At 43.5% G+C, this 17,025-nt stretch overlaps 1 protein-coding gene and 1 long non-coding RNA gene across 3 annotated transcripts in view; one reads left to right on the top strand and one right to left on the bottom strand.

The window, feature by feature from the left end:
- The window catches only part of Spata6 (spermatogenesis associated 6), a 69,137-nt gene extending 68,094 nt beyond the window's left edge, over positions 1-1,043 (bottom strand). Inside the window, exon 1 of the mRNA XM_090334886.1 lies at positions 865-1,043. Within this exon, the coding sequence (XP_090191012.1) occupies positions 865-915 (51 nt within the window). The 5' untranslated portion in view covers positions 916-1,043. The remainder of the gene's footprint in view (positions 1-864) is intronic.
- LOC150061856 (uncharacterized) lies at positions 222-14,621 on the top strand. 2 transcript variants are annotated; one of them, XR_016535961.1, is made up of 3 exons: positions 222-301; positions 10,649-10,721; positions 14,391-14,621. It is a non-coding gene; the product is annotated as an uncharacterized LOC150061856 (long non-coding RNA). The 2 variants fall into 2 exon arrangements; XR_016535960.1 differs by lacking the exon at positions 222-301 and adding an exon at positions 1,492-1,663.
- Positions 14,622-17,025: the final 2,404 nt, after the last annotated feature.

Genomic DNA, 17,025 nt, shown 5'->3' with positions numbered 1-17,025 from the left:
ACTACCCGGGATGCTGCGGACCAGGGTCAAATGGACACCAATGGACACAACAGTCTGCCACGCATGGCTGCAGGAAGGACACACTGAGGGATCCTGGGGACAGGTCCAGGTCCAGGAAGGGTGGGGATGGCCTCGTCAGCATTCTCTGGGGACACCCAGAGGATGGAGTGATTCGGAGAGGGGCCTTCCTGGGGAGGGGGAGGAGTGTTCTCACAGCCATCGGGGCGGGGGAGCCCGCGCCCTCGAGGTTCTCTGCCTCAGCTGGATTTCCAGTCTGGCGCGAGCCTGGTCGGCATGACAGGTTTGGAGGAGCTTTCCCCACAAAGCGGAGGGGCACTTTTCGTGCATTGGTTGGGAGGATGTGGAAGAATCCCCCTTAGCCTGGGGGGAGTGCTGGAGCGGCTCCTCGGGAGCGAGGGCTCTCCGGGAAGGGGGCTGCCGGGGGCTTTAGGCGGTCGCGCCACACTTCTGCGGTTGTGGGTGGGGACGGTGCGCGGGCGTGGAGGAGGCTGGGCACAGGGGGCTCGGAGGGAAACGCCACCACGCCCCCAGACTGGGGCGGGAGCCCCCCGTGCGCCCCAGCCGAGCCGAGCCAGAGCGGAAGAACTTAAAGAGAACGCCGCCGCCCCCCACTCTCGGGAGGGCCGGGAGGCTGGGGCGAGGCCGGGGGCGGGGCGGGTGAGAGGGAGGGGCGCGGGCACCGAGGTGACGGGGTCACGGCTCCTCACAAGTGGTTAGTTCAGACTGTGACGGACGTCTACGTGGGAGACAGACCCCGAGTTTCCACCCCCCCCCGAGGGCGCGGGGGGGGGGGGGACTCCCCGAGTTAAGCTGTTCCGGGGCGGGGGCTCGACCGGTACTCACAGAGCGGATCTCCAGCGCCAAGGCGCATTGCAACGCCTTCACCTTCGGCATCGGCGCGGGGTGGGGTGGCGGGGAAGGACCCCGGCCACGGGCCTGAGTGAGGCGGGGAGACTCGGGGAGGAGCGGGGATGGGGAACAGACAAGGTGGCGGCGCCGGTGGCAGCTGTGGCCCCCAGGCCGGGGCCCGCGGTCCAGCCTGGGTCCCGCCCGAGTAGCAGCTTTGCGCGGGGCGCGGACTCGTTGTCATAGCAGCCAAGAGAAGCGGAGCCGGAAACACGCGAGGGCGAGCGGCAGGGGCGGGGCTTGGCGCGCGCTGGGCGGGGCTTGAGGGCCGGGCGGGCGTGGTCTCCCCGTGGCGGGATGGGGGCGGGGCGGGTCTTCTGTGACGACACACCGCGGGCCTCAAAGCCCCGCGGAGGAGAGAAGTGCTTGGGGTGGGATAGGAGTCAGGATGCGGCCTGGGGACCAAGGAGCCCTGAGTTCCAAAGCAGTGACGCTGGTCCGGTCACTGCGACGTCAGTTTCCCAACTGTAAAGCAATTACTCTTATTTGTTGTGAGTCCTCCTTTTGGAATTTCACGGCTTACAGGACCATCGGGAAGACATGGAGGATGAGAGATTTGCCTCCTAGACACTCTGAAAAAGAGTTGTCTAGCGGAGAGGAGGGCCTTGAACCATCCTCGTGGTCCTCTCTCGTCGCCTACGCTGCGATTCTTCATTCGGTGTGTTTTCTTTTCCCTTCGAGGTTGCCTGTCTCATGGTGTGGAATCTCAATGCAGGCTGCTTACACTGAACTCCCAGTGAGTGTCCTGGCTGCAGACCATCTAAGAGCAGGCCTAATCCAGTCGTGTGAAAATCATTTTATTACGAAATATGTTTCGCATACCGAAGTGAATAGAACGTGCCCATCTTGATAACAATGACATAAACAAGGACAACATATACAGAAATGACCTGGGAAATTAGCACCCAGTTAAGAAACAGCATTATCACCCACCTTAAAAATGTCCTATCCATTGCCTTCTCCTTCTTGTCCTAGAAGTAATCACCAACATGACTTTTTTTTGACACTTATTGTAATTAATAAAAGGGTTACATGATATTTGCCAGATAGAAGGTGCATTAATTCACATACATTGATGCCCTTTCACATGTCTTGGTCCCCATTACCCTCCCTTTAAACAAGATTTACTTCGCTTTAAGGTACAAATTTCCAAAATGGTGCAATGCTATTTTGGTGGAATACTGTATATTTCTATGACTATTTTTCTATAGGAGAGTCATCCAAAGTTGATGCAATGCAGTTCAAAATGTGTTCTATTTTTGGACAGTATTTTTTTTTTATAAAAGGGGGGAGGGACATACACACGGGTGCTGGTTTATATAACCTTTCTATTCTTGATATTCATCTGTGCTGTTTCCATGTTTAGCTCTTAACAACTAGTTATGAACATCCTAGGACATGTCTGTCTGTTAATTACACATGTGCTAGAGTAGAAATGAACTGACCCAGAGTAAAGTTTTGTTCTGGGACTTTAATAGGTAATGTTTACCACACCATTTCCCAAAGTTGTACAGATTTGCATGATTGTTTACTTTCGTTCACTCTTTCCATTGCTTGGACATTTTATGTTTGTCATTTGATATGTCTAGTCTAGATATCTAATTGTAGTTGTTTCATTTTGCATCCCTGAATATGAGTGCTTGGTTTCATCTGCCTTTCCATTTTTTCTATGAATTGCAAAGCATAGTCATTTTTCTATTACATTCTCTCATATGTATATGCAGATAATAGTTATTTGCCTATTCTACAGGTTGCAGACATTCTTCCTTTGCATGCTCAATCTTTTACATTTTGCACAGTGAGTGATGGAAGAGAAATTGTTAAGTACAAATGATAACTCAGACTGACCAGACTGATCAGAAGGAAGAACACACACACACACACACACACACACACACACACACACACATTAATGTTCTTTTATGTTTAGTCTCCATAGAGAACTTGATTCCAACAAGGTCAATGTTTTTGTAAGCAGACTATTAATAATAAGGTTGTAATATCTGTAGCAACTATTTAGTGATATTACATATCAGGTATTGTACAAGATAGCTGCTAAACATAATTGTATATTTTACACAGTTCTACAAGGTAAATATTTCTATCTTCACTAAGCAAGGAAACAAGGTTGGAGTAAATTGAGGACATTCATAATATGCAGTAAAACAGTAATTTAAACTTAAAACTATCTTTCTTCAAAGAAAGCCCTGTTTTGCAATAAAATTATAACTCATATGTTATGTATTAGTTTAATGTTGTCAATGACATAACATACCAATTAGTTGAGGCTAAATTTTCAACAAATTGTGATGGCAGTAGTAATTATAATAATAGAATAGAATAAAATAGAAAATGTTATACCATCTTTCATTTGAAAATAGGAATCTGTGCTTCTGAAGCCTTGTTCTTGTCATTCAAGTTGATGATTCTGTGTATTTTGAAGTTGAATATTTCTAAATTTCTAAATACTAGACTTACCACTAACAATAGAATGGAAGGTTTAAGAAAAAAATCTTTTATACTATTTCTGCCATAGTTTGGAATTAATAGATAAAACAGAAATCACTTGATAGATTTACCTTCTACAGGATTCATCCTATAAGAATTATATAAAACAATGTGAATTTTCCTTTGAGAAATGTGTTTGGCCTTAAAAATGTTATTCCACAATTATATTTAACAACATATACCCAGAAATGCACTCTACAATTCTAAACTGTAGAATTGTGTACAAAAAATGCTATAAAACATTAGCTCTCTCCCTAAGTAAGATATACTTGCTCAGTCAGTAATAATGGGATTGCCATTCCTCTGACAGATGGGTTTTTTTTTTGCCAGTCCTGGGGCTTGAACTCAGGGCCTGGGCACTGTACTTGAGCTTTCTCAAGGCTAGTGCTCTACCAGTTGAGCCAGAGCACAACTTGCAGCTTTTTCTGTGTAAGTGGTACCAAGGAATTGAATCCAGGGCTTTGAGCATGCTAGGCAAGCACTCTACCACTACACCACACTCCTGGGCCCTGACTGAATTTTAGAAAGTAATAAGTTAATGAAGAACCATTTCTAAGTTCTCAGATGCCAGCCTTAGAGAAAATGGACATGTAAGAGGCCAGATTGCCTTTTGGAAAACAAGTGATGAGAGTGGGGGAACACATTGTGAAATTCTGAACCATAGATGCAGACTGCTTGCTGGAATTGAGCATTGTTTCCAACCAAATGGGAGGACCTCTTCAAACTCAATGTTACTCTGTCCATTACAGGAAAGATAAGAACTCAGGGAACTATATAGAAGTTCCCAAAGGGCTATGGAAATTTCTTTGAATTCCCCCATCCATCCTGGGGGAACACTTGTAGATGAGAAAGGGTATGCTTCTGGTCTTGTATCTAGGTAATAATTGGAAGAGGGTTCTGATGTAGGTACCATTGAGTTTTTATTTTATTTTTTTTATTTTTTATGTGAAGTATTGAGGACACTGAATATTTGTGGTAAACAGAATAATGCCCTCCTAAGCATCCTAATCACTGAAAGCAATCAGTACTACTTCTGGGCATTCTTTAAGGAGTTTAGGATACAGACATACACAGAGATACAACCACATGATAGTATCAGAAGACTGCCATCAACAAAGGATAAGGAAAGGAGTCTCAGAAAATAACAAATTTCCAGTCTCCAGATCTTTCAGGAAACAAATTTCTGTTGTGTAAGCCACCTGGTCTTTTGCATATTGTTATGGCAGTCCTAGCAGCCTAGTACAAATATTTAAGTAAAAACAAGCAAGCACCAGCAACTCGTGCCTGTTATCCTAGTTTTTCAGGATGCAGGGATCTAAGGCTTAAGGTTCAAAGTCATTCCAGGAAGGAAAGACTGTGAGACTCTTATCTCCTATTAACTCCTCAAAAACAAAGAAAAGCAAAACAAAACAAAAAACTGGAAGTGGAATTGTGACTCAAGCGGTAGGACTCCAGTCTTTAGCAAAAATGCTCAGGTACAGCACCCAGGCCTTGAAACCAGTCCCAGGACTAGCATCAAAAATGAATAAATAATATCAATAGTAATAGTAATAAATGTTTTCATAAAAAGAAAAGTTTATCTCAAATCCACTGCACATTTTTAGCCTGAACATTACCATTAGTCTATACTTCTCTTGTTTCCAAGGAGATTTTAAAAAATCATAATGGAGTTATGCATAAAAAAGATCACATACTACTGGCACAGGAACAGGCCTGAAGACCAATGGAATAGAACTGAGGACCCAGATATTAAACCACAGACCTATGGCCACCTAATCTTTGACAAGGGAGCCAAAAAAATAGAATGGAAGAAAGACAGCCTCTTCAACAAGTGGTGCTGGCAGAACTGGTTAAGCACCTGCAGAAAACTAAAGCTGGATCCTTCTTTGTCACCTTGCACTAGAATTAACTCCAAATGGATCAAAGACCTGGAGGTAAAAGCTAACACACTGAAAACTTTACAGGAAGGAATAGGAGATACACTAGGCCTCCTTGGCACAGGTCGAAACTTCCTTAATAAGGACCAAGAATCACAACAAATCAGAGAAAGGCTGGATAAGTGGGACTGCATTAAACTGCAGAGCTTTTGTATGGCAAAGGACATAGCTAGTAAACTAATCAGGAAGCCTACAGAGTGGGAGAAGATCTTCACCAACCAAACAACGGACAAAGGCCTCATATCTAAAATATATCAACAACTCAAAAAATTGAATCACTCCAAAACTAACCTCCAAAGTAACAACCATCCCATTAAAAAATGGGCCAAAGACTTAAAGAGAGTCTTCTGTGAAGAAGAAACAAAAATGGCCTATAGACACATGAAGAAATGCTCAACATCTCTGGTCATAAAAGAAATGCAAACCAAAACAACTCTAAGATTCCACCTCACTCCAGCTAGAATGGCCAGGATCAGGAAAACGAATGACAACAGATGCTGGAGTGGATGTGGCCAGGAGGGATCACTACTACACTGTTGGTGGGAGTGCAAACTCGTTCAACCACTATGGAAAGCAGTGTGGCAGTGCCTCAAAAGGCTAAACATAGAACTCCCCTATGACCCAGCAATTCCACTACTTGGCATTTACCCCACCATCCAGAAACAAGGACATACTAAACCCACTAGCACAACAATGTTCATTGCAGCACTATTCACCATAGCAAAGATATGGAACCAACCTAGATGTCCCTCAGTTGATGAGTGGATCAACAAGTTGTGGTATTTGTACACAATGGAATTCTATGCTGCTGTCAGAAAGAATGACATCGCCCCATTTGTTAGGAAATGGAAAGACTTAGAAAAAATCATATTAAGTGAAGTAAGCCAGACTCAAAGGAACTTAGGCTCAATGGTTTCCCTCATTCATCATAATCAGTAGAAACCTTGGGCTCTACTAGCAGAGATTTGCAATAGAGCAAAATCTTGATACATAAGGACATATAATGTGAAGCTAATTGAAAGGACCTCCAGGATATTGAAACAAAAGCCATATAATGAATGATTGTTTTCCTTAATGTACTATGTTGTCTCTCATCTCCTTTGCTGTCCCTTGGTTATTTCATATTGGTATAGTATCTCACTTTGTTATCTGATATATTGAATTTATTTGTATTTGGATATTTGAAATTTGATAGGGAAGGGGGGAAACCAAGACGGGTGGGGGCTGTGGGGGGGGAGGGAAACGGGTACCAAGACATGTGAAAGGGTATCAATGTATGTGAATTAATGCACCTTCTATCTGGCAAATATCATGTAACCCTTTTACTAATTACAATAAAAAAAAGCAAACGGAAAAAAAAGATCACATACTCAAATGAATTGCTTCTAGTTAAAGATAGAAAATTCAATTAGCATTGGCTTAAAAATATAAGATTCAATTTCCTCAGGGAAGCAAGCCTGGAGGGGCTCAAGAGGGAAGTTCGTCTGGTTTGAAAGTTCAAACCCTTTCTATTCACGATCTTTGCTGCCATTTTGAGGCTCATTTGTTTGGAACTCATTTTTCCATTTTTGGTGTGAGGTCTTGTGAGTGATCGGGCTTAGGCCAATTCTATTCAGGCTACTTGTCCAGTTCACACCAGGTAAAAGAAAAGAGGGTAATCCCACAACCAGAAAGACAAACCTGTTACTTGAAAAAATATATATATATATATATATTCCAGAAACTTCCCAGCAGTTTTCCATTTGCTACTCACAGCCTCCTGCAGATAGAGAAGGAGTAGAAGTGAAATGGGAAGAGTACTCATGTCTGGCTTAAACCAATGACTCTTGAAGCTGATAATAATTATTCAGGAAGTAATTAAAGTTTTAATTACTAGGAAGTTTTTTTTTAATGTAGATGTCTGGGTTTCACATCAAAAGCTTTCAATCTTAGGTATATGTTTTTCTTTTGAAAAGTCTACAGATGATTTCACTGTGTAGTCGGCTTGAGACTTACTGGCCTAGGTCAGGTTTTGGCCACCTTGAAACAATGGGGCTCAAATACTGAGATAGCAAACAAGGCAGGAAAAGCAGGTCCAGAGATTGATTCTGTGGCAGACTCTGCTAGAAATGACTTGCTCCTAAAGCACAGACCATCTATGCAGATTTGAGTTTTAATGTGTCTGTCTCTCTGGCTCTCTTTTCTTCCTCCCTCTCTTCCCTCTCCCCATTCATCTTTCTTTTTTTCAGTCTCCACATTTCCTTATTTCCTCCATTTGTCTTCTCTTCTCTCCATCTCTAACACATACTCATAATAAGGATAAGATCATTATAAGCAGGAATATAAGAGGTGCTCTCCATAAAACCAAACCAGATTATCACCTAGTCTCTAACTGAATGCCTGAAGTGACAGAAAATTGAGTGACTTCTACAAGAGTAGATAGTGCAGGCTTTGCTGTACAGAGGGCACCTACCTACCCACAGCAGCCAGTGGGTAAGGCATGAGTGCCATTGTGTCAGCACATTTCTGTAATTCACATAAGAATGTAATTTAGATTATTGGGATCCTGACATTATGTCGCTCCCTTTCCTACTGTTCTATAGCTTATATGTGTTAAAAAGTTCTCTTCTACAATGAGACCAAACTTTCCTTGTCACTGGTTCTGCTCAATGGTTGGAGGTCCTCCCATGCAAAGGTTCCTTTCTCGTTAGTCTCTCGTGACACCCTTTTTCCCCCTCCAGGTTTCAGAGCCCTGGTTCCTTCAGGACATCTAACTTCCATATGGTTAAATCTCTCCATGATTCTTTCTTGGATACAATATTTCGTGGTCAATAACCCTCTTCAAATGAACCAACACAGCTCAAATATCAAAGCAGGGAGATCCTTCCAAGAGATGAGGCAGTGTTATTTCCCTTTAAATGTAGGGGAGAAAAGTCTCTGCTCACATGTAGTGACATAAATAGACACAGGAGAAGCATCAGAGTTCAGTGTCATGGTAGACAGTCGAGGAAAGTTCCAGAAACGGGGTGATGACCGGCAGTGGCTCACGCTCCTGTGAACTTGGTAAAATTAAGTACTCAACGTGCCTAATAGATTTGGAAATTGGTCACTGGTGACCTCGAGCGGATGAATTTCAGTTAGTGGATGAATGTGAATGAATGTCAAATAAGGCAGTAAAGATAGGAAATGGCAGCAAAAGAAAAGCAAGCAGGCGGATGCCTATGGTAAAAATCTGGCCCAGAAGATGTTGGTCATGAGCGTGTGTGTGTGTGTGTGTGTGTGTGTGTGTGTGTGTGTGTGTGTGTGTCTGTCTGTGTGTGTGTGTGTGTGTGTGTAGCAAGTAAAATTATCAGGCTGAGCAAAAACAATCAGTAAAGAATCAGAGAAGGGCTGCAACCAGAGTCAGGAAGATTACTATTAGAAAGATGATTACTGAATCTATATTCTGAGGGACTCAGGAGAGTCTAGGGTCAAGGGCAAAGGTGAAGGGATTGCTCTTGAACTGACAGGCTAATGCATTTTCCTTAGAGCCTAAGGGAAGAAAGAGCAATAAATAACTAGAAAAGGAGGATATCCCTTTGAAATGAAGACATGGAAAGGTTTGGGGAGAATTTCTTTTATACAATGAAGTAATTTCAGTGCTAATATATCTTGCCTTCTGCCTCTCTTTTCCCTTTATCAAATGTTTATTGAATCCATACCAACAGGCATGGTGGAAGTAGAAAATATTAAAACAATGCTTTCGTCCTTGAAAAGCCACTAGTGTGGCAGGGATAGCTTAGATCCTGGCCTTGTCTCTGCTCTCCATCCCACACACAGGACTCAGGCCAGCAGGACACATGCCAGGGAAGGAGAAAGTTCCCTTTTCATTGCCTCTGAAATCCTCCTGTGTTCTCCATTTCATTTTGCTGAAGATGTACAATGAATGTAGCTCACTGGGAAGATAAGGGAAAAGAAAAAGGAGTCAGGGGTAGGCCATATGGGGGAAGAAATAGTTATTTTGAAGCAGATGGCCTAATTCTTCTATGGTTGCTTTACAAAAACAATTTTTATGATAACTCTGAGGATATGAGGGGAACAAAAAACTACACAGAACAAAATCAGGATTGCCTGATGCAGCAACTGTGCAGTGAAGTGGAATGCATTGGGAAGTCTGAGTGTGGCAAGAAGCATTCTGGGAATGTCTCCAGTGTGAGATGGGAGTACCAGAGAGTGTGCAAGGTACACTGAAGTCCCCAGCCCCTCCATAAAATGTTTATGTGAATAGAAGCAATAATTGAGCTGAAGGTAGGAAGTGAAACAAAGGCCTTGAGTTTTCTGTGGGCACGATGTAATTGTTGATTTATGGATCAGGCTGGCTTGGTGGCTGGTAACAATGATGAAGCCAGGGTTCAGGTCTTTATTCTTCTTTTCCCAGTAGCTATCGTTGTACCTTGGAAGTTTCAGGTTTTGTGGAACTTCAGCTTATTAATTTGGATAGCCTCTTTCAAAATTAAAAGGCATGCAAAAGTTGCTAAGGGAAAATGAAATGCAAAAGTAAATGTGCATTCACAATGAGAAGTAAGTTATAGATTAAAAGTTTAAATCTCAAAACCTGGAACATTTATATGTGTTTTAACTATCTGATATATAGCTATAATGCTTCAGATAGTTCTTGCTGTTTAGTTTATTATTATTATTGCTTCATGTCACAATAATTTTTTTTTGGCAGTCATGGGACTTAAACTCAGGGTCTGGGTGCTATCCCTGAGCTTTTTCGCTCAAGGTTAGCACTCTACCACTTTAAACCATAATGACACTTCTAGCTCTCTAGTAGTTAATTGGAGATAAGTTTTATGGACCTTTCTGGGCTTCAAACTCTGATCTTCAGATCTTAGTCTCCTAAATAGCTAGGGTCACAGTTATGAGCCACTGGTATCTGGTATGAGACAATTTTTTTTTTTTTTTTTTTTGCCAGTACTGCAGCTTCAACTCAGGGCCTAAGCACTATCATTCAGCTTTCTCAAGGCCTACTTAGTGTTCTACCCTTTGAACCACAGCAACACTTCTGGCTTTTTCTATATATTGTGGTACCAAGGAATCGAACTTGGGTCTTTGTGCATGCTAGGCAGGCACTCTACCACTAGGCCAAACTCCCTGCCCTCATGACAATAATTTTTGCATGATCTTTTCCTCCTGTCTTTCTTTGTTCTCCTGTTCCACTTCCTCCTCCCTGCCCCCTTCCCCCCCCACCCCCCCCGTTCCTCTCTATTCTTTTAGTTCACTTGTTTTGTTTTGTTTGTTTGTTTTTGAGAGAGGTCACTATGGAGTTCAGGCTGGCACCATACCAGTGATCCTTCTACCTGAGCTTCATGACTTCTGGAATTACAGGTATGTACCATCATACTTGGCTCTCTAAAAAAAATACAGAAGTATGATTCAGTCTTTCTTCTAGCATGATAATTAAAAATGAGTTCAGTTTATAGATTCAGAAGTTTATTTTATGGCTTGACAACTTTTTTCTTTTATTGCCAGCTCTGGGGCTTGAACTCAGGGCCTAATCACTGTCCTTGGACTTTTCCAAGGATAGAGCTCTACCACTGGAGCTACAGCATCATTTCCATCTTTTTTTCCTATGTATATGGTACCTGAGGAATCAAACCTGAGTCTTTGTGCATGCTAGGCAGACACTCTACCACTAGGCCAAACTTCCGGCCCATTTGACAACCTTTTATTAGTCATGCCTTGTAAAATGTTGCAGACTGTCATTTTATAAACCTCTGTCCAGTTTCACTTATTACCCATTATAAAACCTCAAGGCACTGCACACTTTCCTGTGCAGTAGGAATGTAATATCGTTTCAGCTGACAGCATTCCTCTGCTGGTCTGTTGTCAGATGCCTTTATTGTAGAGGTTCTACTAAAGACTCTCTGACTCAAAAATGTGACTTCTGTTTTCTTGGCATATAACATCCACACCCCCCAGGGAAACAGCTCTGCTTGCCACTGAGGCTGTGGACCCCCTGGTCAAGCTTCCTGAGATCCGCCCTCCTCTTCACCCCTTGCTGTTCTGGACTCACAAAGGGCTACACATTCTAGTAGCTGTGATGGGAAGGCTGCCAGTCACCAGGCTCCCCCGTGTGCCTCTTTGATTTGCAACATTGAAAGGGCTTGAAGAGATGCATTCAAAGGCAAGCTTTCAAACCCCAAGTTACCCTCATGTGAGCTGTCCCCACTGCAGCGTCCTTATTGGTCGTCCCTGCTGAGCACAGCCAGGGACAGGGCAGCATTTGCCCTATAAAATGTTTGATACTTTGCCAATAAACTGTAAAGAGGAAAAGAAAGCCTCCCGTCTACTCTACAGTCAGAGGGCAGCTTTGGAATGTGCTAACTGAGGCAAAATGTGACCCTTGCTCTGTCAGAGGGCGGTGTGCCAGCTCCTGGCCGATGAGAGAGTGTAGTGTTCAGAATGACAGGCATCCCTCAAGCCCCTGCTCTGCAAAGCAGGAGTTAGAGAGCCTGACCTCAGATCCCTACTTTCCCAACCAGTTTTGGTGAGCAAGCATAGGTATCCTTGGGGCCCACTTACACCTCCCGTCCCTCCTCCTTTTCTTGTGGTGGTGTCTGTCAAACGTACCATTTGCATAGTAAAAGAATAGTGACCTGCACGTCCCAACTGTCACTCTTTACAGCTGTCTCTTCACTTTGTTCACCCAGAACAAAGATCCACAAAGGGAGAGTGTCTCCATCTCCCTCAGTCAGACTTCACAGGATCTGCCACCTCCTGAAAACAGCTACTTAAAAACTAACGCCCATCTGATCTTCATATGCATTCTTTGCCAGTTGTGGAACATATCGTCCAGGGTCAAGTTGGAAGCTAAATAATTGGTGTCATCTAGTACTGAAGGCAGCTGTTCCATGTCAATGTTCAAACCCACACAAATAGGTAGACAAGGGTCATGGGCCCGCCTGTTCCCATGAATTCTTTCATACCCATGGATTCTGCTCCAGGGTATCTGCCTGAGGATTGAAACGGTATTGAGGGTATTTGCCTGCCGATTGAAATGTCATTGATCCGGGGCTCAGCTCTCAGGCCCCAAAGTCCTTATCCACATGTTTTCCCAGAAGGGCTGCACGGGTGCTTAAACAACAACAACAACAAAAATCATTAGAAGTTTGCTCCATAATTTTCATCTTGGTTTGAGATCCTTGGATGCTTCTGACAGTTCTATGAAGGTAAGTACATTACTGAGGGGAGATGATCTCAGGGAACACGGAAGGAGACAACCAGACACATGTTATGAAGCAACTTTTCTCATGAGAACCATGGAATACATACCTCAGAGTTATCTGGCCCTAGGCAGGAGAGGGGGATTCTGGAGTCTCCATTCACCCAGCCCCAATTTGCCATTAAATGTTCATTCTTGCCTTCCTGGCCTACCATGTGGGCAGAGTGGGCTCCAGAAGGCCAAGGAAGCAGGGAATTGCTGGAGCTGGCTATTGGAAGTCCCATTGGTGGGCACAGAAGTGGTGAGTATCATGTGACTGAGAGGTAGGACACCTTCACAGAGAGCTGCAGCTCCCAGGGCAGATCCACAGAAATGTCTCAGGAACTATAACGAACACCAGAAGGATCGAATGTTGGTGTGGTCTTCTGAGGGACTTGATACTCTGGATGAGAGCCTCAAGTAACCCATCCAGAGAGGAACAGCTGAGAATGCTGAGAACAAAAGGCAGGACCACTCCTCCATTCCAATGCCATGCTGGACACACATGCAGGAAACACAAATTCAGGATTCAGAGTTTAGAATACAAGTATAAATTTGCATTGCTGTAGGAAACTGATGATTTCACCTACCAGAAATGTGTGACCATTTGGGAATAGTGGCCAAAAAACTAAGTAATATTCTTGGCACTTAGTGGGCAAGATTCACAAAATGCCAGGTTGCCCTGCACAATGATATTATCCAACATCCCCAAGTCTCAAGTTGTCCCTTTTCCCTCCTCCTCCTCCTCCTCCTCCTCCTCCTCCTCCTCCTCCTCCTCCTCCTCCTCCTTGTGTGTCAGTTTTGGCCTTGAACTCAGGGCCTGGGCTATGTCCCTGAGCTTTTTTTGCTCAAGGCTAGTTCTCTACTATGTGAGCCAATGATCCACGTATGGCTTTTTTTTCCTCTTTTAGTTTAATGGAGATAAGAGGATCATGGACTTTGCTTTCCCAAGCTGGCTTCAAACCATGATCCTCATATCTCAGCTCCTGAAGAGCTAGGATTACTGGCTTGAGCCACCAGTACTTGGATCCTTTTCCTGAAATGTTTGCCATATATCTGAATTCAGCCTCGTTTTGTGCATGGTTTTAACAGATATCAAAATGTTCCCTTTAGATGGAGAAGACTACATTTTGTTCAGAATTTTATCTAGAGTTGTACAAGAGTTTAGAAAAACATATCAGGGAAAATGGTAGTTTAAATCACTAATCCAGAATACCTTTGCTGAGTCCATTAGCATTTTCAGTTCTCACAATGAGGAAATGAAAGAAATCATGTATTATTTCATTCTTTTTTTAACTTCAATTTTTGTGATAGGGTCTTACAACATTGTCAAGTCCACCCTTGTAGTCCTTAACTAAAGTGATCTTTTCCTCAGCTTCCCAGGTAGCTGACACTGTAGTTGTGTGCCATCAGCCAGGCTTCATCCAGTCCTTAAGCAGTCATGGTAGGGCATTTATGATGTGGAAACATCAATTTTCTTTTGGCATGTTAGGTTCTTTTTGTTTGTCTTTCATATTACAGTTAGAATATTATATTCACGTGTGTATTTTGAGGGTGAGTATACAGGCACGATACATATTCCATGAGTTTCATATAGAAAAAAGAAGCACTAAAAATATTTGTTTTATAGAAAAGGGCTCTGTTAAGGATGAGATCAGAAAAGTACTAGGAAGAACCAGAGCAGAAGTTCTGGCCTCCCCCTGCTGGTGAGAGGTGGCTCCTGCCTCTTGACAGCTTCCTGAGTCACCCTGAACTGACCAGTCCTTTCTTTCTTTCTCTTTTTCTTTTTTAAGAAAATATTAAAAGGCTGTCAGTGAACCTGATAATTCCAAGATTCGCATGGCTACGGTGTCAAAGGCTCTGAAAACCTTAGCCTGAGTGAAAGGAAAGAACTGGAAACGAGCAAAGGAGCCTCGGAAATGATTTAGGACTGAATAAAGGTGGAAGGCAGGACTCCATCCTCTCATTCGGTTTCTGAAGGGCTGGCATGGGAGTGGAGGAAAAAGGGAAGAACGTTAGGAGCAGTGAGAGGACATGTACTTGACATGGCTACTTCCACAATAGTATGCAAAAAAAAAAAAAAAGGCCCGGTTTTCTAGTTAATAACGTGGCCCGTTCCTTCCCTCTGTGTGCGTCATTTTCTCAAGTCCACCATCTATCTCCTGAGTCCTCCCTCCAATGCCCCTGCTGGGCAGAAGCAGATCCTAAACCCCAGGTGCGTTGGGAGGAGGCGCCCAGCCCACAGGCGGCACTCCTGCAGTTGCGCGTCGCTCCCACGCGGTGGCACTGTGGAGGGCCGAAGCCGCAGAGCTGCCTGTGAGCACGGCCTGAGGTTCTCCTGGAGAGAGAACCCGGGCCTTGCATTTAGAGAGCCGTCCCTTTGTCTAACGTTTTCACTTCTGAGCATTTTCTCTCCGGCACATTTTCCAAGAACGCAGCTTTCTGGAAGACACGGCGCCCATTGCCAGGGGACCCTGTCGATGTCTGACTCCTGACGCTGCCAGACCCCGGTCCCTTCCCCTTCCCTTACTGTTCCCCCAGGCACATGGCAGCTTTCCCCTGTGGGATTCCCCAGAGTCTCATTCCGCTCTTTCCCCTTCTCCTGCGATTTCTTCAGCCCATTTTTACCCCTGCCCATTCTGAGACATGGCTTCCTGTGTCTCTCACAACTCAGCTCTGATCTTGTCTCACAGACATCTTGCTGTGATTGTCTCTGGAAGATGGATAGTTGTTCTAAGTACACGGAAGAACTTTTAAAACTTAGCACTGCATAATGTCTCAAGAGTTTCTAAGAAGTGAACTTACACACTTAGACACCGAGTATCCTTCAGACCACCCCCACCCCCAAACAGGCTTGCAGACAAGTAGCCTTGCACCATGGCTCAAAAGGACAAGTCTTGCCTGTATTAATAGCCAAGTCCCCGAGTCCCCTGAAATGTGCCTACTATCACAGTCTCCCCCCTTTTGTTGAAACTAATGAGTCACGATTGGAGTAATGTTTTTCTGTGACTCCAAAACCATTTTGTTTAATGAGGTACTAAGTCTTTATAATTAGGCCCAGAAGGAAATGAGGACATGGCCCTTAAGAGCAATAATTATTTCAGTTATTTATGGTAATAAAAAATTGAAAACAGGAATTCTTCCTCAGAATGTGACTATTTATTCTTTTACATATTGCCTAACAGGCAGTTACCCTATTAAGGCAGCATTTTTGTTGCTAAAGACATTAATTGAAATGTAAATTAAATGTAAATCAGCTAATTAAATTGATATGTAATGAACTTGTCAGGCGGGCCTCTCTGATCAGATGCATTTCCCTAATAAACAAGCATTGCACTTGGCCCAACTTACAATCCGGATGAAGAGTCCCCACAAGACGTCCCCAACGAAGAAGGAAGGGTTTCTCCTTCCCAGAACTTTAGGAAGAAAAGGACACATTTTTGGTTAGGTTTCTGAAGTATGTTCTTTGTGGAACAGCTCTCCAGATCTCTATTCCCTGCATTTCGGGTGCCATTTTTCAGATGCAAATGGTGAAACAAAATTCAATTGAAACTGGGTTATGTAAATGGAATGACAAGGAGAAGCAGCTCCATACTTCTCTGATTATCTTCCTTGTGTGTGTGCTCCTCTCTAGGTTACCTTCATCTGTACATTGGTGTCGTGTGTGTGTGTGTGTGTGTCTGTGTGTGTGTGTGTGTGTGTGTGTCTGTGCCAGTACTGAGGCTTGAATGAAGTGCTTTGACCTCTCAATTGGCTTTTGTTGTCCAAAAGCTGACACTCTACCACTTGAACCATATCATACCTCCAGTTCTGGATTTTTTCCTGGTTAATTGGAGAAAAGAGTCTGCAAGATTTATCTGCCTGTATTGTTGTTGTTCAAACCTGACATATAGAGAAATAGAGCATTTCCAGCATCCTTGGACGACCCATCCAACATGATCCTTTCATCTCCATGTCTCCTCTCCTTCAAGGGAACTACTGTCCTGCCTCTTATGAGATTGCACATGTACACACACACCCACACACATTCACAACTAAATTGTTTAGTTTTGTTTTCCAAGTTTTGTAATTTTATGAAAATTTAACCACGTACATTTTGTGTCTTGCTGTTTTCAGTCAGCAATATATTAGGATTTACTCCTATTATTGTGTGGGACAACATTTTCAATGCTGACTAGCATTTGATCACGTGGAGATCTTTTCAGAAATTTTATTCGGGGTCCTCAGTTCTTACATTCCTGCATGAGATTTCAAGCAAAATGGGAAATATTATGAAGTATTAAATTGTATGAAGAACAGCAACTTTATGAAAAGAAACAAAAGTATACCCCATAGAGGAGGTTGTCTCAGAGACAAAATAGATACCTCCTATGAGTAGTATTACATAATATCTGTCCGCTTGCATGAAGGCACCCCTCTGTAATCCTA

This window comes from Megascapheus bottae, chromosome 6 (assembly GCF_031878675.1).
Source record: "Megascapheus bottae isolate mThoBot1 chromosome 6, mThoBot2.hap1, whole genome shotgun sequence".
NCBI lineage: Eukaryota > Metazoa > Chordata > Mammalia > Rodentia > Geomyidae > Megascapheus > Megascapheus bottae.
The sequence above is the reverse complement of the archived record's forward strand: the minus strand, read 5'-3'. Positions and strand labels throughout refer to the sequence as shown.